Genomic DNA, 22765 nt, shown 5'->3' with positions numbered 1-22765 from the left:
CTTCTTTGCTGCGCTAAGTCTGTCTAAAATCGCCGCCATCGATCCTCAAGCTTGCAGCCCATGCCCGCTGCTGCGCTAGCCTGAGTCGTCTCTTTTCCAACACCGGCATTCAAGGTGTCTTGGTGTCTTTGAGACGCCCACACGATGGCCGCTAGATCCCCGCTCGCGTCTTCATCTCCCACGCCGAGGCCCAACCACGCGCCGCACCTCGCTGACTCCGACTCATACAGGGAAAGAGAAAGGGAACGGGACAGAGGGAGAGACATGGAAGAACGAGCTGGCTACGGCGCCGCCGCCGCTATGAACCCAAATCCCACCTCGTCCTATTTCCCTCATCAACCCGCCCAGCCCTCTTCCTCATACACCTCGACTGCCGCCGCCGCTACCTATTCTACTCCTCCTCAACGAACTGCTCCTCTGCGATACGGCGAAGATCAAGAGACGCAACACAACACTCTAGCCAACTCTCACACCGGGCACAGCCTGGCGCAAACCCTTCCTTTAGAGAGGGACGCCGCAAACCACGACAGCCCGAACGCCGCCAACAACAACCGCGCCAACCTGGCAGTACCTTTCGCTACGGCTCGCGGCAAGTTCACAGAAGAATGGGATGCGAGCCAAAGAGGGAGTAGCATCATTGAGGGTCACTCGTCCAACATGCCTCGTTCCAACTCATTCGTCTCCAACGGCGGGGAGGATCACCTGAATCTTCCCTCGCGCCACAACACCCTCAAGAAGAAGAACTCGCTGCGCAGAAACGGCAGCCTGAAGCGCAGTAGCAGTCGACGAAGCATGAAGGCTGGAAGCGTGCGTAGCCTAGCTCTGCAGTCCTCTAACGACCCAGACGAAGTACACAGCGCATTCCACTGCCCTGTTCCGACGTCGGGAAACCCAACCGATGCTCTAGCCACCAGGTTCCAGTGTAAGCGCCCCTGCGCAACCCCATTCGTTTACCGAAGCCACTGACCCATTTCCCCCAGCATGGCGCAAGATTCTCAAAGACCTCATTGCATACTACCGCGAAATTCAAACTCACTATGAGCACAAGTCCAAATCGTTATTGAAGCTCGCCAACGTCGCCAATAATATTTCTAGTCCACCCGGTTTCCTCGACTCGGGTGGCATCGATGATGCGCTACAAATACTGCGGAGCTACCACAAGGGCGCCATTCTTGAATCAAACAAGGCCAAGGAGATCGAAGAGGATGTCATTTTAGCCCTCACTGGCCTGCGAAATGACCTTCATCAGAAGATTAAGGAGATCAAGAACTTGTCGGGCGACTTCAAAAACTTGGTAGACAAGGAGATGGATGGCACGAAGCGCGCTGTCAAGGCACTACAAGACACCTTGGGCCAGGCTGATCTGGACCCGTCTTTAACGACCGGAAAGCAAGATCCGTACCTACTGCGTCTCGCCGTCGACAGGCAGGTTGAGCGCCAGATCGATGAGGAGAATTATCTCCACCAGGCCTACTTGAACCTGGAGAATTCTGGCCGCGAACTCGAGGCCATCGTAGTGGGCGAGGTCCAAAAGGCTTACAACGCCTACGCTGGCATCCTCAAGCGCGAGTCCGACGCCGCTTACAACACCATTGAAGAGCTCCGCGTCGGCCCCATCTCCATGCCCAAAGACCATGAGTGGGCGAACTTCGTCCAGAGAGACGACCAATTCGTGGATCCAGATATTCCACTTCGGTCCGCTGAACACATTCACTACCCTGGTCGAGAACACGTCGCTTGCCAGGAAATTCGCGCGGGACTTCTTGAGCGCAAGAGCAAGTACCTCAAGAGCTACACAGCTGGTTGGTGAGTTGGCCCGTGCATATCCAGATAGACCGCGACTCCCGAGACACAGAATGCTGACTGCAACGTCGGGTACAGGTATGTACTTTCTTCGACTCATCTCCATGAATTCAAATCGGCAGACAAGGGCCAGGCCCCCGTCATGTCGTTGTACCTTCCAGAGCAGAAACTGGGTTCGCACTCTAGCGAGGGCGGGTCTTCGAACAAGTTTATCCTCAAGGGTCGCCAAACTGGATCGATGCATCGTGGCCACACTTGGGTCTTTCGGGCTGAGAGCCATGATACAGTGATGGCTTGGTATGAAGACATCAAGGTCCTTACTGAGAGGTCCCCTCAAGAGAGGAGCGAGTTTGTACGCGGACATGTACGAAGTCTGAGCCAGTCTTCACAACGATCCACGAGCAGTGACGGTGTGCTCGAAGATGATGACGATGACGAACCATTCTCGGCGGGCACGGCGGTTGCAGCAAGCACGAGTTCAAGACAAGATGCCCGCCGTCCCGAAGCAGGTGGGCGGTTCCCATCTGACATCCAGGTCAACGCGCAGCGAGGCTTACAGGCACCTCTTTCGCCCTCTAGTGTAAGCTCCGGACTCGACAATTCTGATCGTGACGCAGTCATGCCATCCGCTGCCTTACCAGGTAGTATGTTGGGTGTCTATCTCGGTTCTGACGAGCACCCGAATGGATATGGGGGTACGGACCAGACGCCAATGGAGGAGATCCCGTCTCATGCTGCTATAGTGACCCAGCAAGCTCGCGAGGACGGGGTGAATCCCTACACGCGCGAGTCACTTCACCGATCGCAATCTTTGACTCGTGGTCAGCAGGCAGCCTATGTTCCCGACACCGACGTGCAAAGAACTCAAAGCCAACACGCGACACCCGACAATCATGAGGGGGGCTCCAGTCCAGTAGCATCGGCCGATTATGGCCACGTTCTCGAGACACCCGGCGGCAACGGACAATACGACCAGTGGATGAACGGCACCAGAAAGCTCTCTCCAGGCAATTCCACCAACAATGTTTCCGTCGCCAAAACAGGCAATGAACGTACCCATAGTAATGATTACCTCCAACAAAACGTCTCACCCGGCGCTGCTGTCGCCACGTTCATTCCCAGAAGCCAGGGTGCGTCTCGTGAACAGCAACCAATCTCCGCTATCCGGCCTACGTCCGGCACTGTCAGAAACGACAGCGTTCCAACAATCTCCAATCTTCACATTCCCGGGGAATACCCAAAGGGAAACGCAGCAACAATTGAATCGAGTCGATGAATGTTTGAACTGAGACTCCGTGTGTGCGGAAATGGAAACGGTTCGGTAAGGAAAATGGGTGAGATGGGGACATGGGACATTGGATTGGAGAATTGCCTCGGGGTTCATGGGGGAAACTTTCGTCATCTCACGTCAAGTCTGACAGACTGCTATTTCCTACGAGAAAATATCTTTCACTGCTCCATCCGAAGTTGACGAAAAGACGGGCTGCCGGGAACCAGGACCCGCACGAGAAACGGGGATGGTAGCTTTTCTTTTCCTTTACGTTCCATCAGTAGCTCTGCCGCATTCCCATATCTATTATCAAGCAATTCACATTCCCCAGGGCCTTGTCTTTTCGGAACGCCACAGGCATCGATGCCATAACCTCACTCATGGGTCCCTGATAAATACGGCTTGAAGCGTGATCGCCGTTACCAGCAAGACTCCCAGACCTCCGAGGCCTACACCAAAATATTGCGCTCCTCTGCATCCTGACAAGACATCCGAGCCACCCTCATTTACTTGAACCTCGACCGATCTCGCTATTCCCATGAAAAACGACATGGCGTAGCTCGACAGGGCCAAGACCATACTGCTTGCGATTCTTTTCTGCTCCTCTGGCAGATTCTCCCGCAGCATAGTCGTCGCAAGGGGGTTTGCCATGACCATTCCCAAAGGCGCAAGCAAGCTGCTGACGAAGGCGTTGGCCCAGTACGTCTGCTCAGGCGGTGCCGTAGCCATCAGGATAGACGCCAACAGCAAAGACAAGACGGCCACGAAAAAATGCCCAGTACACCTCCACTCGGACATGAGACAAGCAAGCAGTAGTGCCACAGCGAGGGACTCGACAGCAACGGGGACAAGGCTGCTACTGGCCATGGGCGAGTTCCACTCGCGCAGCAGCACTAGGAGCTGAAAGGTATAAAACGCCCGGATGGCGAAACAACCCCAGACCGCTGCCGTGCAAGCTAGTATCAGATTCGTCGCCGAGCCCATGGTGTTCAGGGGAAGTAGTGGGTTTACGACCACTGTTTCGTTGTAGATGAATGCTGCGAAGAACATGGCGCCTATGATGAGGAAGAAGTAGCAGTAGGGGGTTTGCCAACCCACGGCCGGAGCCTGATTACATGAAAGGCTGAAAAGCACGAGACCGCTGGCGCCGAGGAATGTGCCAGAGACGTCAAGCCGCACCCATATGCTGTTGCCAGAGTGTTTCTTCGTGTGGGCTTGGCAGAGAAGTACTAGCAGTCCCAGCCCGCCGGCCGAGACGCAGACGGCGGCGAGAACGAAGAATGACCACTCCTATGCAGCGCCGCGGGCGAACAGTGACGACATGACTGCGCCAAGGACGAAGCCCACGGGTGCGGAAGCACTGAAAATTGAGACTGCCGTATCCTTTTTCAGGCCTGGAACCAACGTCATCTCGAGGGTATGCGGGCATATGTCCTTAAGAAAGTATTGGAAGAAGCAGCAGCTCATTACAAGAAGAAAAGAGCTTGGTTGGAGGGAGTCTGCGTACGATACAGAGAATAAGGAAGATGGGTAGAAGGGAGACGGAGAAGAGGTTCAACGGGGCATGAGTTGACTAGATGGCAATTGAACCTAAGAGTGGTAGAATCCTTCGAACAAGGTGTTACCGTAGCATAAGAATAGGTTCAGTCCAGCTCCACACATCGAGATGGGAACATCAACAACAGAGACCGGCCCATTTGTAGGTACAAACCCCAGAGTCTGAAAGTATTCCGGTGGTTCCTTGGAAGGGGGCTGGTATAGGCAGCTCAGTTCTCAAGGGGCATGGGGTCGCGGGTCGCAGCCAGGACATCGCGCCCCGAAGAGCGGTTCATCGTGCTCCTTCGTGTTGCTCAAGCCTGCATGCACCCTAGCGGCATTGGACCGCGCCGCATCGAATAAAACCAGGGCAAGACAAACATGATATACGTTCAACCCGACGTTGGACGGCTGAGGCATGACTAGAGCCCAAGCCCTCTCGAACGACGAACGAGGGGTGGGCAAGACATGACTCTGCGGCAGTTGGGCGTGCCTGAAGATGAAGGGAGATCACCAGATCCTAGCCAGCTGAGCCTCAGCGGCTGACATATTGGAGTTCCATGGACAATCTTGTCCGTTTGCCAGTAAGCATGATCGTAAGAATGCTTGATCGGCCAAACTGCTCCTGCCGGCCCGCCGGGAGCACAGTACGGTGATCCGCCCGGTATTAGTGGTAGGGGAGGCCCCACCGGCCAACAAATTGCGCCACCAACAGAAGATCCTTCGCGTGCCTTGAACAGCCCAAAGCTCGCCGGTACCGTCGGGGTAAAGACTTCGACTTGTGGTGATCATCAGCACGATGGTATCCAGTACACTTATGTTGTGGAGGTAAACCGGGCTCGGGGACGTTCCGCCTGTGGCATGCCGGGTCTGATGTAACGGTGAACCTGCAAGCAGCAGTGTGTATCCGTAAAGCAGCAGATATGATGGATGGCCACGTTGGGATAGAGAGAAAGAAGCAAGATGCAGCGCCGGAGTCATGTGGGGAGTACATGCATTTCCCCAGAAAGTCGGGAATGGGCCCGGCCTTCCTCGAAGCTTTACTGGCAAGACACGTTCAGATGCCTATTTTTGGAATCAGGCACCTATCCAAAACTTGAGTATTGTTCAAGGGACGTCGACTGTCTTGCACTCTTCCTTAGCGCAAGCTCAACTCAGTCTCAATTCACCTACCACCGCGGCCCTCAGTACCGAGACGTTAGCGTATGGAGCGAATGAAGTCGTTCTCACGTCTGCTGCCATAAACTCACCAGTAAAATATCTCTCTGCCCATTTTGACTTTCTGCATGGTTTTGAGCACACCGCAACTCAAGCAGATTTCACATCGCTGACTGCACACAGAAACACATGCACTGCGCTGCATCCTACATTGATCGACCATGAGCTGCAAACCCGCCCTGGCTGCCTTCAAAACCATTTCAATACCTCACACACGCCAGATGACATTACAGTTAGGGCATCTTAGGAAAGCTCGCGATCAGTACTTTTCTCTATTTTTGGGTGACCACAGTGGATGATGTACATGCAGCCTGAGGCCCTACCGCCAGGACCGATGTTTGTAAAGCAAAGCAAACCAGAACGCCAGAGTCGTAGTCCAACAGAAGAAACCCTCCCCTCCTATGAGTTGACGATCAAAGCCACAGCCTACCGGCCTCCTCTGCTGAAGCCGCCCCGACCCCGACCACCGCTGAAGCCGCCGCCTCCTCTCGGCGCACCGCCACGACCGCCGAAACCACCGCCGCCGCGACCGCCAAAACCACCACCTCCGCGACCGCCGAAACCGCTGCCGCCGCGGCCACCTCTCGGCGCACCTCCGCGACCGCCAAAGCCACCACGGCCGCCGCGGCCGCCTCTTGCCGGGCCACCGCGGCCTGCTCGCTTGACCTTGGGCGCACCTGGGGGGGGCTTCGGCTTGGGAAGGAACTTCTCCAGCGGGAGGAGCTTCTCGGATCCGATGTAGAACTTGTCGCCCTCCTTGAAGGATGTGGCCTGAATACCCTCCGAGGGCTTGATGGTGAAGTACACCTGGTTAATGGGGCCGAGGACTTCGTCGACCTTGCCGACAGCCGTCTGTTTTCCCGTTAGACATGTCTGCTTGGATTGACAGCCCAAGTTTTATTCGGGGGACGGTCGCACCTTGTTTTCGAGGAAGATTTGCGCATTGAAGTGAGGAACCTTGGGGTTGATGCTCTCGCAGATCATCTCGCCTTCGCAAGCATGCATGAACTTGCCCATCTCTGTAAAACAAGTTGTTGTTAGAAAGAGTAATGTTCTCCGGAAGAACGCGTCGCGAATGATGCAGTGAACATACCGAGGATCGTTGCGGGAGGACCCATGTCTCTCTGTTGGAAACCACCGCGGCCTGCGTGTCCAAGTTAACGTTGATCAGTAGAGCGCATATCGAGCCAGACATTATCGTCGGGGATGATGAATATCGTGAAATGAGAAGAGTTAATTGAGACATACCACCAAATCCGCCGCCTCCGCGACCGCCGAAGCCACCGCCGCCGCGACCGCGCGGAGCTCCTCGTCCAAATGACATGTTGATGGGTGGATTGGCTGTTGTCGTTTGGAGCTGCTTCTTTTTTTCCCGCTGGTGCCAAATTGCTGCTATTGGAAAAACGAAGCCATCCGCCAGCCGACAGAAAATTTCCAGCGACCTAACTTGTGGTGCAGGCCAATCAAGCTATGCTATTGGTCGTGTGTAGCGGGACGGAAGATAGCCTCTTCCGGATGACCCCGCCAAAAAACTAAAGTGGCTCACCCACTCTGAGTGGTTCTCTGAAGAAAGGGATGATTCGATATTCGCCAGAAGCTTAAGCCTTTTCAGGTATGTTCTAGGTACCTAGGCTGCCGCCCTCGCAGCTTGTCCGAAGTCCTCTTGGACTGCTCTTGCCATTGGCACTCAGACACAATCAGCCCCTTGATCAACAAAACCTTATAATATCTGACGCCTTGATTTCTTATTCATCTATAAGGAGTCTTTTTGGAATATCCTGTCGCAAAACAGCTCTCTACTGCATCTCTAATTAAGAACCTAAAAAATAAAAATAAAACACCCCCACAATAGGTGTTCGAGGGGCAGAAAGCGCGCGTTGGAAGGAGGGACGGAGTGCCTTCAATTCCATGGCAGCCTGTCCCACACTTACCCAAACGGGTTTAAGCGCGTGCTGAATATCAAACAGCGGTCGTGCTCATTCCAGGGAGGGGCTCGCAAGCGGCTAGCAAGACACTGCGCGCCTTAAGTTGCCCAAACCCTTGACTCACCGGAGCTTTTGGCGGGGTTAACTTTTGCTGTTTCGTCCAAAAATTATTGCCCAGAGACTCGACATCGTGCCTCTTTCTGCCGAATCTCACTCCTTACCACGACCGTTCGCGACCTCGCAATTGGACGACATCATGGATTCCGCGAAGCAAGCTGTCGAGTCCGTCACCGAGGGCGTCAAGAAGGTTGCCCTTGGCGGCGCTAACAAAGACAAGGCCCCTAAGAAAGAGAAGAAGGCCAAAGATGCTGGCGACGTCTCGGCCGGCTCTCTCGAGCTCAACCCCCCTCCCGATTTCCTACAAAAGAGAATCGAACTTTTCGACCGTTTGAAGAAGGAGTATGATGACGAAATCGCCACGAGGCCCCGCGAACCCATCACCATCACCATGCCTGACGGCTCCATCCGTCAGGGTACAAGCTACGAGACCACCCCCGGCGAGATCGCAAAGAGCATCTCCAACAGCCTGTACAAGCGAACCGTTGTCGCCCGACTGGATGGCGACCAGAACCAGTTGTGGGACTTGGACAGACCCTTGGAGAAGAGCTGCAAGCTGGAGCTGCTGAACTTTGATGACGAGCAAGGCAAGCAGGTCTTCTGGCACAGTTCTGCGCACATTCTTGGCGAGGCTTGCGAGAGGAGATTCGGATGCTCCCTCTGCATCGGTCCCCCGGTCGACAATGGCTTTTACTACGAGATGGCTCTCCCTGGAGGCGCTGCTGTCCAGGCTAGCGACTGGAAGCCCCTCGAGTCAATCGTTGGGTCCATTGTCAAGGAGAAGCAGAAATTCGAGCGCCTCGAGTTGACCAAGGAGCAGCTTCTTGAGATGTTCAGCTACAACAAGTACAAGCAACACATCATTAACGACAAGATCCCCAATGGCACCAAGACCACCGTTTACCGCAACGGTCCCTTGATCGATCTTTGCCGTGGACCCCATGTTCCTAGCACCGACCGCATCGAGGCCTTCAGCATCATGAAGAACAGTGCCTCATACTTCCTCGGCTCCCAAGAGAACGATTCTCTTCAGCGCGTTTACGGTGTCAGTTTCCCTAGCAAGAAGGAGCTCGCTGCGCACAAAAAGTGGCTTGAGGAGGCGGCCGCCCGTGATCACCGCAAGTTGGGCCAAGACCAGCAACTCTTCTTCTTCCACGAGCTCTCCCCTGGCAGCGCCATGTGGCTGCCGCACGGTGCGCGCATTTACAACACCCTTCTCGCCTACATTAAGGAGCAATACTTCAAGCGCGATTACCACGAGGTTATCTCTCCCAACATGTACAACGCCGAGCTTTGGAAAATCAGTGGACACTGGGATCACTACAAGGATGACATGTTCGTCCTCGATGTCGACAAGGAGAAGTTTGGTCTTAAGCCCATGAACTGCCCCGGCCACTGCCTCATGTTTGCCCACACTCCCAAGGCCTACCACCAACTGCCTTGGCGCGTTGCCGACTTTGGAGTCCTTCACCGTAACGAGGCCAGCGGTGCCTTGTCGGGTCTCACCCGTGTCCGCAGATTTCAGCAGGATGACGCACATATCTTCTGCAGGGAAGATCAGATCAAGTCGGAGATTAGCAATCTCTTTGACTTTCTTCGCGAGATGTACGGTCTCCTGGGCTTTACCTTTAAGCTCCGCCTCTCCACCCGCCCAGAGAAGTATCTAGGTGAGCTCGAGACATGGAACAGGGCCGAGGACATGCTCAAGCAGGCGCTGGATGAATTTTCTGTCACCGACGGCGGCGTGCCCTGGACTTTGAACGAGGGCGACGGTGCCTTTTACGGTCCTAAGATTGACATCAAGATCTTGGACGTTCTGAACCGTGAATGGCAATGTGCCACTATCCAGCTGGACTTCCAGCTCCCTCAGAACTTTGGCCTGGAGTACGTCTCAGCTGATGTGCCTGCTAAGTCTAAGGAAGAAGAGGGTCTCGCAGCACCTAAGGCGCCGGAGGTCAAAGTCAAGGACCCCCAGGCTATCATCGACTCCGCTGCCGGTACCGGCGAGGAGAAGGAGAAGAAACGCATCATCAAGCCGTTGACCAACGGCTGCCAGCGTCCTGTCATCATCCATCGTGCTATGGCTGGATCTATCGAGAGATTCACGGGTGAGTCGCCCATATAATAATGGATTGATTGGGCTGATTTCTTACCTATTTACACTAGGTATCCTTATCGAGCACTTTGCCGGCAAGTGGCCCTTTTGGCTCAGCCCTAGACAGATCATGGTCATCCCTGTTGGCAAAGGCTTCGTCGAGTATGCCGAGGAGGTACAAGCTATTTTCAAGAAGCAGGGCATGTGGGTGTAAGTTGTCCTCCGTGTCTTCCCTCAGCTCGAGCGGACAATGGCCTTACTGATATGACCTGACAGCGATGTTGACCTGTCTGGCAATACCCTGCCTAAAAAGATCCGCAGTGCTCAGCTAAGGTACGAAATTTACAACCTGCCTTACTTGGTGAAATTTGAAGTAGCTAACATACCTAGCCAATATAACTTCATCTTTGTTGTGGGTGATGAAGAGATGAAGAACAAGCAGGTCAACATCCGCTATCGCGACGATACGTCGAGCCAGGACCGTGGCAAGCCCGTCGACGTCACCGAAGCCGCCGATAAGCTCAAGAAGCTCCGCGAGGAACGAGGCACCTACAACCCCTTCCCCGCCGTGACCAAGGCCTCAGCACAGGATGCCAAGGCATAGACTCAATCAGAAAGCTTGCCCGCTTATGAATGCAGGTTGTTGAGAATGGTGTTCAGGGGGTTTATTGTGACGGCTCACATCAGGTAGCCTGAATTATAGTCATAGCCTACCAACTGCGAGTAGATGAATGTGAAAAATGGAAGACTTGATGATACATATTTCGAACCTTATAAACATGGAACCTCGAAACGATGTGAGAATGGGGTATCATGCATGTTTTGCGTGTGTGTCTGCGCTAAGAAGCATATATCTCTCTACGTTGTGCTATCGTTGCAACTGACTTTATCCCGGTTCGCATCTTTGTCGTCGTCCCCTGAGCCCCTCAAGAGTGGTAGCCTGCACACTTCCCTACCCAAGTCTTCTTTGCGCTGCTAGCCACCTTCTACTACCGCCTGTGCTGTTCTCGGGGCATCTTATGTCTGCATCCAACTCTCAGCTGATCGAGAACAATCCCTGAACCAAGACCTGTGTGACTTTGAGAAGCAAAAAAGCTCAAGGCTTAGGAATATGGATGCTTTTGCTGGTCATAAGGCATCCGTGCACCACAAAGACAAGAGCAATAGGGTGGAACTCCAAGGCGGAGCCCGTGAGCCATGTTCCCAGAGGAAGGTCCTGAAGAATCCACCGCTGGGAGATGAAGTAAGCCATGACGGCATCGAGACCAAGGCTAGTGGGAATCGGGGTTCCCTCAAAGTATTTGCTTTTGCCAGTAGCATCCTTGGGAAGAGCCGAGACCGTAACGTTGAAGCGGGCGAGGCGAGTGAGACCGCACAGAACGAAGAAGGTCAGGCACACGTGGTCGATGGGGGTACGCAGGCCGAGGGCGAATGCCACAGAGGCAGGGGCAACGCCGAAAGAAATCTTTGGCCACTGTTAGCTGTCATCCCACTCCTTCGTCCGTAGCTAGCTAGGCATTGCTGCGGGTGTCCATACACAACCACGCGGTGGCGGCAGAGCCCGCAAGGGGATAAGATAAGTATGTTAACGTACCAAGTCGGCCAATGAATCCAGCTCCTGGCCCATCATGCTGCTCTTCTTTCTCCATCGCGCAACTTTGCCATCCATGAAGTCGAAAAACAGGCCAAACGGCAGGAAGAAGAGGGCGAGGTACAACGTGCTGTAGGACGAAGGGTCGCCAAGGCAATAGCGAAGAGAGGTGAAGATCGACATGACACCACAGGCTCCTGTTAACCGATAAGTCAGTTATTCTTTCTGGGTCAAATGTATGCTCAAGGAATGAACGGTAAACCCGATAGCGGAGGACCAGGTCAAAAGCAGACGAGACGATCGTAGTGGGAGGACGCACCATTGCAGAGAGTAATCGCATCGGCGAGATGGAGAGCGCGGATCAAGGAAAAGTGGCCAGTATCGGCGGAGAGAAGAAGCTTCTGCTTGTCGTGGGCTATAGCTTGGGCAAGATGTCCGTTAGCCCTGAACGCATTTCGACACATGGATAGCATGTGCGCTGGGTGTGTGCAACGTACCGGGCTCGGCGAAACTGTTGGTGGCATCCTTAATCGGATTACCGTTCGTAACTGCGCTGCTGCTCCGCTTCGACATGACTGCAATAGTTGTTGAATTGGGGAGGGGGATTGGGAATTGTCCTGGTAAAGCAGTCAAGAAGTTGTGCCGACTGTGTTTCTTTTCGTTCTGAAATCTCGATGGCAGCGAGGCTGGGATGTTGTGGGACGAGTATGGAGAAGGAGGAAAACCAGGCAGAACGACTACGTTATGTAGGAAGTGTTTTCAATGAGCTCCAAGATGGTGCAAGGAGCGAAAAGTCGGTACAGGAATATGCAAGTGCTGGTGCGGATGTTGGACAGGTAGGCGTGAGGTCAGTCGGTCACACTCTTCCGCCTCGGGGAGCCAACAAGGATGCTACTGAGAAAAGCACATGCCGTCATAGCCCTGTCGTTCTAGACTCGAAGCCGTCTAGCTGCCCTTATGGCAACGAGGCCAGCTGAGTTCGCTGCACGTGATAAGTCATGGCTAAGCCAGTACGTACCTTGGGTTACCTCATACTTCGTAAACTGCCTCACCATCATCTTCTGCATTGGCCTCGAGGACCCTCCTTTCAAACTCCCTGATTGCCTAGCTATCAAAGAATAACCCCTCCTTGAAAAAAGATGAAAAAAGAAAGGAATTTGAGATAACTCACCTCAGCTGAGTGAAGAAACAAACGCATGGAACCAGCCCCAACCGGTCGCATTGCGTCGTCTGCTTCGCTTTAGTATCACAACACTAACAACACCAGACACTTTTTACATTCCAGTCGCAAAGGCACAGGAAGCTCTAAAGCAGTCCCCAAGCCTACAGCCGGTGCTCCTGGATCAACGCACGTGGCCGTTTATTGTGTTTGGTAGATACAACGGCGAGAGAGGTCAGGCCTTTGTCCGCCGCAAAGCCACTCGCCAGCGGCGTCAACTTGGCCAGCCGGCCAACCCATGTATATTACAATGCCGTCCGTCCCCTCCCTATGTCCAAGATGCCTCATTTGTTAAGGGCTTTTGTGGTTCGAGCGTGTTTTCCTGATGCCTGCCAACGAAAAGAAAGAAGAAAAAAAATGCTACGGTTTAGGCGCATTAATCCGGCATAAAACGCACGTTGCCAGAAATGGTATCCAAGGCGTGCGGACCCAACCCATAAATAGACTTCACAAGCCGTTGAACCCCTGTGACATGGATGCAATTAATCAACACCCTATGCCTTCTGTTGGTCGTAAATACAATCGAGTTGCCTTGGGACGTCACCCGCCAAGGGTGATAAGACTCTCATCGGACAATAAGGATCGAAAACCCGTCAACACAGGCGCCGCAAGAGCCTGCTACACCACAGATGGTGTATCCTCTCGGGGGGATTAAAGTATGTCTTGGAAGCGGTTAGCCACAAGGTTGTTAACTTAAACCTGCATCGATGTACTCACGCAGATCCACCGTGGGCATTGCCATACACTGGCGACCTCCTACCCAGGCTGGTAAGAATTTGAATAGCTTCAATCCAGGATCCCGAGCGAACGTAAAAGCCGGAGATATACTCCCCGCGGCGAATGTCTGTTCAACTCCAGTTAGGTCATATAGGTTGGCACTTTGCTAGCACGGTAACATACCAAACTCAAACGTGTCGCCGCCTTCTTTGCCTCCTCTTTTGCCAAATAACTGTGTTGAGTCGTCGTCATAGACGAATTCAATGCCGTTCACGGCATTTTCGTGATATAAGATTACCCGCGACAGCACCAGGCTCTGCTTGACGGCACTATCAAAGACAACCTCTTGTGAAACAGCGCCCTGCATGGCGGAGTTCCCGAGAGCTTTCCCTCGGTAGGCTGTCTTGCCAAGCGGACCAGGCGTCAGCTTGAACGACGATTCCTTGGAACAAAGCTTTTTGAAATTGTCAATGTCCAATGCACCACCGCCGTGTGATTTGACCGAAACCCGGAGTCGTCCCTTACGCTTGTTCTCCGGGAGCCTCTCTCGCAGCTCGCGATCGTTCAAGGTAAGTTGACGTTGAACTGGGCCGTTCTCGATGGGATATTCGATCCACTGTCGGCAAAAGTCATCATCGTCGGCAAGAAGCTCAATAAAGGCAATGCCTGTCGCCGCCATCACAACCACATTTCCACTCTCCACTGGAAATGCATGCACGCTGTCATCGGCGTTCATTGGAGGGTCGTTCGGCAACCTGAAGCACGGATGGGTGCGGAAGCGCAAGCAGTCCAATCGGTGCCAGCCACACTCGTCAGCCTGCAGGACCAACCCTCCTTTCGACTTGGTCCTGGTGCAGTAAGCTTCTCGGGTCACAAAGCTGCGGTTTAGTGTTAAGTAGTCGCGGAGCATGACGCCGTCCTCCTGGTGAGGGCATCCGAACAGATGACCGATCTCGTGCAAGTGAGCACCAATTCCAACGTTGGCTGTTTCCCACGAGCTGCCTGCCTGGTTGCAACTGTCCGCGACGCAGTCGAGGTCTGTCGGAGTGCAGTCCGTAAATGCGGGGACGACTTCCTCGAAACTCGTCGGGTAGCTCTGCAAACAATGCGATCCAAATATAGCCAACTGCAGACTGCCGCCAGTATTCCCTCCCAGTGCTGTATGCCCTCTTACGACCTTGGTCTCCGTGCCCCATTGTGTATCGAGCATCAGCACGGAAACGTACTGCTTCTGGCCGCCAAGAGGCTTGAAGTATTGATTGATTGCTTCGGCAGCGATTCCGTGGAGGTCTCCCTTCATGCTGGCCTCCTCGTTTTGCTGCGCCAACTCGAGATCTCGAATTTCGGCAACCGTCTTATCCGACCTGATGATGTGTATTCTGGCCTCGGAGCGCAAGGTTCCGTTGTCGCGATCCCGCTGATTCGAAGTGCCAGGGACCCATTCCTCCTCAAACCTGAACACGCGACGTCCAAGTTTGTTACGCCACATTTGCTCGGCTGTGAAAGCCTGCCATAGATAGGCGGCCATGCGGAACTTGCGTACTGCCGTCTCCAACCCGTTGCCTTCACGCTCGATCCGAGCAGGGACTGCGTCAAAGGTCTCAGGAGAGTCCTTGGCAACCACGATAGCGAGCTGCAAAGGAGGTGAATTATTGGCTGGCAGCATGTGAACCGTAAGATGTGAAGCATGGATTGGGTTTGAAGAAGAGCTGTTGGGGAGCTTCGGGCTCGAAAAGTCGAAGCGAATTTTGTTGGGTCCCGGCTGCAGGTAAACTAGGGCCTTGAAGTGGGAGTCGGCCACGGGCCACGAGGTTGGCGGAAAGCCATCGTCAAGGCGAGTTACGGAAAGGTTGCCGTCGACGGAGTGATGCGAAGGGTCGCCGATCGTCCCATGTACTAGAAGAACCTTTTGGTAAACCTTGTCAAAGGTTAGCAGAGCGCTCGGAAGCTGCAACTAGCCGCTGGCTGCGGTTGCGGCCGTCTGTGGCTGACTGTCTGAGAGAGCCCCTAGCACGGAGGGAGTGGCGGAACAATTGGAGATTGAATAGCTCAAATGTAGCACTGCATGGGGCACACGATGTTGGGCACAAGCTTGGATCACTTACCCAAGCGTTTTCGGTGATGTTGGCAATTCGCGGCGCATACGGCGAGACGGGCAATGTCGACTTGCCATTAACAACGGGAGAGCCAAGACCAGTCATGCCAGACACGCTTTGTCGGTGGGAATTGGGCACCGCCTGTAGAGGCGGGCGCGCCTGAGGATGGTTGGAATCCTTCAATTGGAGATTGAGAGAAGGGTCGGAGTTTTGGGCGATGGAGGGGGGTGTTGAGGCGCCGCTTGTAGGGGTCGGAGTGGTTGCGTTACTGGCATCGCTGGAAACATCGGTATTTGAGCGGTCGGTTTTGAAGCTGGATTTCGAACGGCGACGGAGAGCTCTGAAGTTCAGGATAGAGGGTGCCATGGCTCTCAACGAAGGGCACGGTGTTTCAACCGCAAACGAAGAGCAACTTCAACGAGAGTCGTCCGACATGTGTGGGGTGGGAAATAAGGAAAAACGCGAGGCGGCAGATTGGGGGGTCGGAAGTAGGGAGTCCGGTTCGCGACCGATGATGATGATGACGACGACGGCAAAACCCGAGGCGGTTCCCCCTTCAGTAAACAACGAGCATCGAGGAAAGAAGGAGGTTCTGGGAGCGAGCAATGGTGAGTCGAGACCGGTTAAAGGGGAATGTTGTGTCAATTCGCTGATCAACAAGTGGCATCCGCAGCAACGCAGGGAAGGAAGTTCGCTGAGATGGGAGCGTGCGTATGTAGGGGGGTGGGGGGGAGGAGGAAACGGCACGAAGAGATTGATGTGCAACCACAAGGACAATTGACAGAAGTATGGCAAATTTAAAAAGCGCAGTGATGGCACAAACAAGATTGCGTAAGTTTGCACAGAGGTGAGATGAGATGATCGGATGGGGTTGGGATAAGACGACAGGAGAGAGGAAGGAACGACCTGGTGGGAAGATAACGAAGAGAAAAGTCAATCGACGTTGTCAATCAGTGTTGTGAAGCCCACAACTACGTACATCCGCATCTACGGTCAAATCCTCCACTCACGTCCACGACCCAATCTGGAAAGCGTGCCAATTTGGTACAGATTTGGACCAGGTACGAATACAGCGTATACTGAGTGCTAGTTCGAGATACGAGCGCATGGGTGGTGGGTGAGTGTATTACGAGGACGAGTGGCCTACATACAGGACAGCAACAGAAGACTTGTGAGCGTCGCTCACTTCCTTGCATAAGTAGGTGAGGAACGGTCGGCAGCTCGCCGACAGCAATTGATCGATGACGTAGGTCTGTTTCGAGGGTGGGAAACAAGCTGGGTTGAAATTGCGACAGGGACTCTGTTGGACAGGAGAGAAACAGGACGGCGGGTAGACCTTACGGAGTCTGGGATTGAAGACAAGGAAGAGGGCTGGAGCTGCTGGCCAAGAGATAACGAGTTGTCGTAGATGTATCCGTAGATAGTACATACCCTACAAAGCACGTATGCTACTTACCTACCCAAGTACCCGGGCAGGTAGAAATTCACCTCCTTCTCGCCTTGAACTGTGCGGTTTATGCAACTGCAAGGTAAGAACGATGAGTGAATAATTCGTCAGCATCTTAGGCAGGTACCCTACAGAAGGAGAAAGCCCCAGCCAACGCAAGTGGGTTTGGGATCCGTTTTCTGGGCCAGCGTCGTCAATACCGCGGCGACACAGGAGTAGTGCCGAAGGTGGGTGGGTGAGATGGGATAAGATAGGATTACTGTAGGATGAGGAATGGGGAGCGTCGAACGTTGCCAAGGCACCAGGCACAAGGCACACGCCATGGCACACATGACACCTTTACTTGTAGGAATGGAACGATGGGTTGGCAGTTGGAAAGTCCGAGCAGTGCCAAGAAACAACCCAGACGAAAGGAACCTAACAACAGTGGCCTGTCTGCCAGGTTTCCAACAACCAACTGCGATATCAACCCAAGCAGGCTCCTCGGACGGCAGCTGCGTTGATACATGACCACGTGTTCGCGGGGGGAAAAAAGGAAAGGATCAAAGTGAAAGAAAGAAAAACTGCCTTCAGATGCAGTTATCATCATATCCTTGGCATCATGACGATGCTAGTAGAAACGATCACGTAATGTAGGCCCAGCGGGCTTTTCCGAGTATGTGAGCATACGCTTCCCATCGCGCGAGACTCTTGGATCACCGATTTGCCTTGGTCGTTTCCTCTGCTCCTTTCATCATGATGCGACTAGCGAGGAAGGGCGCGTCTGTCCACCTGTTGCGAGAGAGAATTTGTGGTGCATAACATGTCCAGTAGCGCCTATGACGACACATCCTGATCTCTCCATCGCCAGGGAACATGGGAAAGTGTTGGGTGATACACCAATCGCTCAGACCCCCCGTATACGCCTATTTTGCAACACATTGCGCTCCCTTGGTGGGCTTTAGGAATCGGTAGGCCTACATCCTCGCTTAAGTATCTGAGGATCAAAGTGGCTCTCGTTGAATGTGCAATATGATGTTTGCATGTTGGACTACATAGCAGGGGTCTAAATTGATTACGCCTCCCTTGCCGCCCATTGGCAGACTGCTAATGTAAAAAATAAAATAAAAATAGAAATCATTTTTCGCTGTTGCCCGCTTCAGCACACTGTTCAAACTAATCCTCTGCACGAATTGCCCGTCAACTCCAGCACCGTCGACCACGAACATGACTTGACATGGCGCATGCTGTTTCAGGGCCATGGGCTCTATCAAAGCTCACATGACGGGAACATGGGTGACTTAGTGAGCCGTAAAGACTGCTTATCCAGGTCGGATAAGTGAGTCGTCTCGACACAGGCCACGTACATTCGCATAAGCTTCCGAGCACTTTCTTCCTTCAACATTGGCCATCGACTTCCTAGTGCGACCTTATACTTGCCATGTCTAAATGCAACGCCCAAAGGATTCCCGGACTCTCGCCCCGAGAGTGTGTCTCTCTGCCTAGTGCTAGTTGTGGTTGAAACTGGCCGCCCCCTAACTAGGCGGCCGTGCGAATAGCTTCGTTTTCGGGGATGTCCGTCCACTGCGAGGCCCACAGCCTATCGTCATTGAACTTACCCAAGGGACCTTGGGAAGCCTCCAGCATCTGAAACCATTACCAGGAATTCTGTGCCCGAGCACTTGTACCAGGCTTTTCAGGGAGACTACGAGATTTGGCAGCCGTGAATATTTACTTGGAGATCCCGGTTCGATTGTCGGGCTTCAGCTTTGTCATGTCTACTAGGAGGGTTAAGGAAGCCCCAACAGCTGCTGGCTCGCGTTCCAAGGCTTTTGGCATCTCATTATGTCGATTTGGGCATCATTAGTCAAAAGCTCGCCGCTACTTTCGTCCCGTTGCTGTGACAAGAGAAGACATTGGCCAGAGTAGGGGAAGCCGGCACCATTTTGGGCTAGGCGCCTCTCTGTCTGTTTGATTGCTTCTTGGGTCGGAGGCGTACTTTTGGCTGTTTACCTAGCTAACTACCTACCTGGTAGGTAGGTTCTGTGTGTGGAATGGCACTCCACTGTCAAAATGTCACTGCACTGGGCTGCTAGATAGGTTTGGCGTGAGCTGGCGTTCAATGCACTCTGGGACGCACACTGGGGCTGGGGCTTGGGCTGCCCGACACTGCCAGCCAGAGGTTGGTTACCACGGGAATGGTCTAATTTTTGCTTCAGGCCCCCGTCCCCTCTGGGTCATCGTCCCGTCCACTGAGGCCGGACCACTTACTGCGCTGCATTTGCCCGCTGACGGGAATCTTCACACTCGTCCTCCCCATTCCTTCTCCGTCTACGTTTAGCATCCCGCTTCATTTCGTCCTCCAGCAGCGCAAAATCTCCTTACCATACATGCCTCTCCAACCAGGAAAACCCCGACTTTCTCTTGACGACCATTTTTGAGGCCGCACCTACTACCTGCTGCGCCCATTCTTTCCCCTCAAACATTCCGGAAGAGCAATCCAACCCCTCTCTCATACCGATTCCACCGTTGCTACGGCTTCCCACCACCTCCACAAAGATCAAATCTTTGGCTTCTATTTCCAACACACAGTCTCCCCGCCTAAGTCAAAGCAAAGAAACCACAGAGACTGGGCAACGTCTCTTGGGCCACGGCAGCTTCCCTCGGACAGTGCGCCTCTCGGATCACGCCAACCAAGAGAGGTAGATTTCTTTCACCTGTGACGACTTGACAATATCATCAGCGGTATTGTACATGCCCGGCTTCTACGTCATGTCTTCTCCATGGAAGCAGCAGCCCGAAGAGGTGGCAGACAAGGTGTTGAAGAGGGTAGAAGTCAGCAAGGTGAGTCGAATGGCAACCGCACTTGAAGCAGCATTTCATCTGACTGCAAATCCTATCACAGATAGCCCGAAGGCTGCAGAATCGACTTGCGCTGGCGCAATTCAAGACCAAGCATGGTTGGGAGGACCTGACTCTCGACACTATCGAACCCAAGTATGAAGAGGAAATGCGACGGAGGAGGTTGTGCGAGGGCGACGTCCTCTCCGACTCATCGTCCAGCGCCTCAGACCTTCCATATCCCACAAGGACCCTTATGAGCTCTCCGTTGAAAGCTCCTCTGTTCTCCGATGCCATCGGCTCGAGCAACGGAAGCACCGGTCACCGCAAGCGAACGTACATGGCCTCATTCGACTATCCTTCGTCCAGCCCGAGCAAGCGGTACCGATCTTCTCCGACTCCGATGAAATCTTTGCATAATCCTACGTCGTGGAAGGAGAGCCATCGGCTAGCACAATCATCGCCGATCAAGCCCAGAAGGCAGCAGCACTTCACTACGTCTACCGGCCCCGATGTCTCATTCTTTCAAGGAGCTCGAAAGCTGGCAGATGATCTGGTATCGCCCAACTTTGCGGCAAACTCGGACGACGAAGATGATCTATTGCCCGCGCAGTCGTTCAGGGCTACCAACATTCGTTCTTCGCCCCCGACAACGCCACCGATGCGCAATCGTGTGATCCCCAACCGTCGCAACAGAGAGAGGGGCGCAAATGCTGAGCCACCCGTCAAATCTGGAGAAGAGGGCGCTGACCTCTTGCTGTACCTGGCTGCTTCTCCGTCACCCGCTGTGCCATCGGCCAAGACCAGAATAATACCCCCCTCGACGCCGCCGTCCAAGGTAGGCCGCGATATGACACTTCCCTCATCCCACATGACCACACCTGGCGGGGGTAACATGTTCCCCAACACGCCAGGGCAAGGCTTTGACTTTGCAGAGTTTGTCAACATCACACCGAGCCCCGCGCAAAAGGCTTGGAAGACGCCTGTTGCTATCTCATCAGCAAGGACCCCCGTTAGTCTGGCAAGAAGGCGATTGACGTTTGACGAGCCATTGGCTTAACAACCTCAGCAGGCGTCTTTTTTCTTCCCATTTCCCCCTCTCTATTGTACATGATACCAGGACGGCAGCGTGTCTTGTTTGCGCAGCTCGGCCTATGAAATCGCGGCGACGAGTTCCTTTTTTACTCCTTGCCTCTTTCCGCGTCTTCTTTGCCTCATTCGAAGGGAAATGGTCATTCAATTCTGCCATATGTATAGCTGTGCGAAGCTCCGCTGGGGAGCAGGGGCTTATTATTAAGAAGTGGGACCAACGTCTGGTAAATGTGTCGTTCGGCCCGGCTAAAGCTTCGATGAAGTGGTGCCTGGTTAACCGGGGATTTTTTCGTTTTTCCTTTTCCCCTGCCCTCTCATGGTTGGGAATGGATCCGGGTTTCCTCTGACAATTTACGCGCCCAAGAGCTGCGACGCGTCGCTTGCTGCTTGGTCGTCGCGTATAATAAATGCATACGCGAATTTTCGCGTCCGCGTCAGACCCATCCAAATAAATCGATAGCCAATCAACGCATATATCCTGTTCCTGTATCATCCATGTTCGTCCGTGCCCTCCCAAGCATTCGCAATGCGCTATGTGTCTACAAATATCTTCACGTTGAGGCTTCTTACACCATATCCGTACATATATCGCCAGTGTGAGCGCTCAAGGCACCGGTGACGTGATGAATATGTATGCGCACACCTTCTTCTAAGTGTCAACTGTGGAGCAAAGAGAAGTACTTGTGTCAGTTAGGTTCGAATCCTATCGGCGTCACATGTTGGGGTTGTTGGCGCAACTGCTTCTTTAACTGTGCCTCTCCATGAACTGAATAATGCCACGTTTGACGCCTTCTGGACTTGGCTCCTCGGCACAAACATCTGGCTCACAGCCAAATGTGCGTTTGAGATAGTCTCTCGTTGTCGGACCAATGGTTGCGATGAACGTCTTGCGCTCCTCGAGCCCGTCCCTCTTCGCCCTGCCTGTAGACTCATCCAGCAACCCAAGACCACGCAGCATACTGTCGCAGCCTGTCGGCGAGAACACGACGACCCAGCGCGCCGGCCGATCCTCCGTGGCCTCGAGAGCTTTTGCAAAGTCGTGGGGGAAAGATGCCATCTCACCCGTTCCGTATACAACGACTTCGTCCACTTGGACCCTCCGGTCACTCGGCAAATTCGCATCCATGAGGGTCTTGGGAATGATATCCCGCCTCTGCTCGCCGACGAGGAACAGCACAGGAGGCTTGTTTGGCTGACCCTGATACCATTGGCCGTAGTGTTCCAGTATGAACTTGGCCAGGGCGTCGCCGTTGCCGGTATGCTCGCCAAAAATCTGCAACGGCGGCTCCTGTGAGACGGACTTGAGTGCTCGGGTGGTGGCCGGACCGACGCTGTATACCGGCACGTCCTGAAGATGAGGCCACTTTTCGTCGACACCTATCAATTCCATCAGCTCCGCTCTCTTGCCAATGTAGAGACGACAGCCTAGAGCTGAACGGTAGCCCAACTAACCCTTCTTCTCCGCAACCACGCTCGAAAACGCCTCGACAGCCCGCTGCGATGTAAAGATCAGGCCGCCGTAGGATGCATCTGCGCCACTGTTCACCCTGCGACGGTGCAAGGCATCCCTTACTGCAGCCATGCCAGGCTCTTGGAAGGTGTGATGCAGGACTGGGACAAATTCCGGCTCGAAGGCCGGCCCTTCGTTTTCGAGAGTGAAGAGGTCCTCATACGAGTCACCCGGGGCCGACTTTGTCTTGAGTAAAAGCACCGGCACCTTGGCCGGTAAAGTTGATGAGGATTTCTGGGCCATTTCCGAGGTTGTTGATGGCTGATGCCAAAATGCGTCGAACGGGACGATGCAGGAAGGGGACAGCAA

General features: G+C 53.8%; 8 protein-coding genes across 8 annotated transcripts; 3 read left to right on the top strand and 5 right to left on the bottom strand.

Moving 5' to 3' along the window:
- Positions 1–144: 144 nt before the first annotated feature.
- Positions 145–3079, top strand: CH63R_01155 (PH domain-containing protein; the record flags this gene model as incomplete). The annotated part of the gene is made up of 3 exons (XM_018296130.1): positions 145–922; positions 981–1806; positions 1882–3079. 3 exons carry the CDS (start codon positions 145–147, stop codon positions 3077–3079), a joined length of 2802 nt encoding a protein of 933 aa, XP_018164492.1.
- A 372-nt stretch (positions 3080–3451) lies between these two features.
- CH63R_01154 (Aminotriazole resistance protein) lies at positions 3452–4123 on the bottom strand (the record flags this gene model as incomplete). Its single annotated transcript, XM_018296129.1, has 1 exon — positions 3452–4123. The coding sequence occupies one exon, from the start codon at positions 4121–4123 to the stop codon at positions 3452–3454; it is 672 nt and encodes a 223-aa protein (XP_018164491.1).
- A 2130-nt stretch (positions 4124–6253) lies between these two features.
- On the bottom strand, positions 6254–7151 carry CH63R_01153 (Gar1 protein RNA binding region; the record flags this gene model as incomplete). The annotated part of the gene is made up of 4 exons (XM_018296128.1): positions 6254–6679; positions 6746–6846; positions 6921–6971; positions 7076–7151. 4 exons carry the CDS (start codon positions 7149–7151, stop codon positions 6254–6256), a joined length of 654 nt encoding a protein of 217 aa, XP_018164490.1.
- An 857-nt stretch (positions 7152–8008) lies between these two features.
- On the top strand, positions 8009–10568 carry CH63R_01152 (Threonyl-tRNA synthetase; the record flags this gene model as incomplete). Its single annotated transcript, XM_018296127.1, has 4 exons — positions 8009–9977; positions 10036–10174; positions 10241–10297; positions 10355–10568. 4 exons carry the CDS (start codon positions 8009–8011, stop codon positions 10566–10568), a joined length of 2379 nt encoding a protein of 792 aa, XP_018164489.1.
- A 492-nt stretch (positions 10569–11060) lies between these two features.
- Positions 11061–12128, bottom strand: CH63R_01151 (CDP-diacylglycerol-serine O-phosphatidyltransferase; the record flags this gene model as incomplete). The annotated part of the gene is made up of 4 exons (XM_018296126.1): positions 11061–11429; positions 11559–11752; positions 11875–11970; positions 12053–12128. 4 exons carry the CDS (start codon positions 12126–12128, stop codon positions 11061–11063), a joined length of 735 nt encoding a protein of 244 aa, XP_018164488.1.
- A 1211-nt stretch (positions 12129–13339) lies between these two features.
- On the bottom strand, positions 13340–15953 carry CH63R_01150 (metallopeptidase; the record flags this gene model as incomplete). Its single annotated transcript, XM_018296125.1, has 4 exons — positions 13340–13436; positions 13492–13618; positions 13675–15409; positions 15597–15953. The coding sequence occupies 4 exons, from the start codon at positions 15951–15953 to the stop codon at positions 13340–13342; spliced, it is 2316 nt and encodes a 771-aa protein (XP_018164487.1).
- A 3814-nt stretch (positions 15954–19767) lies between these two features.
- Positions 19768–20914, top strand: CH63R_01149 (Nrm1-like protein; the record flags this gene model as incomplete). The annotated part of the gene is made up of 2 exons (XM_018296124.1): positions 19768–19857; positions 19919–20914. The coding sequence occupies 2 exons, from the start codon at positions 19768–19770 to the stop codon at positions 20912–20914; spliced, it is 1086 nt and encodes a 361-aa protein (XP_018164486.1).
- Positions 20915–21691: 777 nt separating this feature from the next.
- On the bottom strand, positions 21692–22699 carry CH63R_01148 (Uroporphyrinogen-III synthase; the record flags this gene model as incomplete). Its single annotated transcript, XM_018296123.1, has 2 exons — positions 21692–22323; positions 22399–22699. 2 exons carry the CDS (start codon positions 22697–22699, stop codon positions 21692–21694), a joined length of 933 nt encoding a protein of 310 aa, XP_018164485.1.
- Positions 22700–22765: the final 66 nt, after the last annotated feature.

The sequence above is a fragment of the Colletotrichum higginsianum genome, chromosome 1, assembly GCF_001672515.1.
Source record: "Colletotrichum higginsianum IMI 349063 chromosome 1, whole genome shotgun sequence".
Lineage (NCBI taxonomy): Eukaryota > Fungi > Ascomycota > Sordariomycetes > Glomerellales > Glomerellaceae > Colletotrichum > Colletotrichum higginsianum.
The sequence above is the reverse complement of the archived record's forward strand: the minus strand, read 5'-3'. Positions and strand labels throughout refer to the sequence as shown.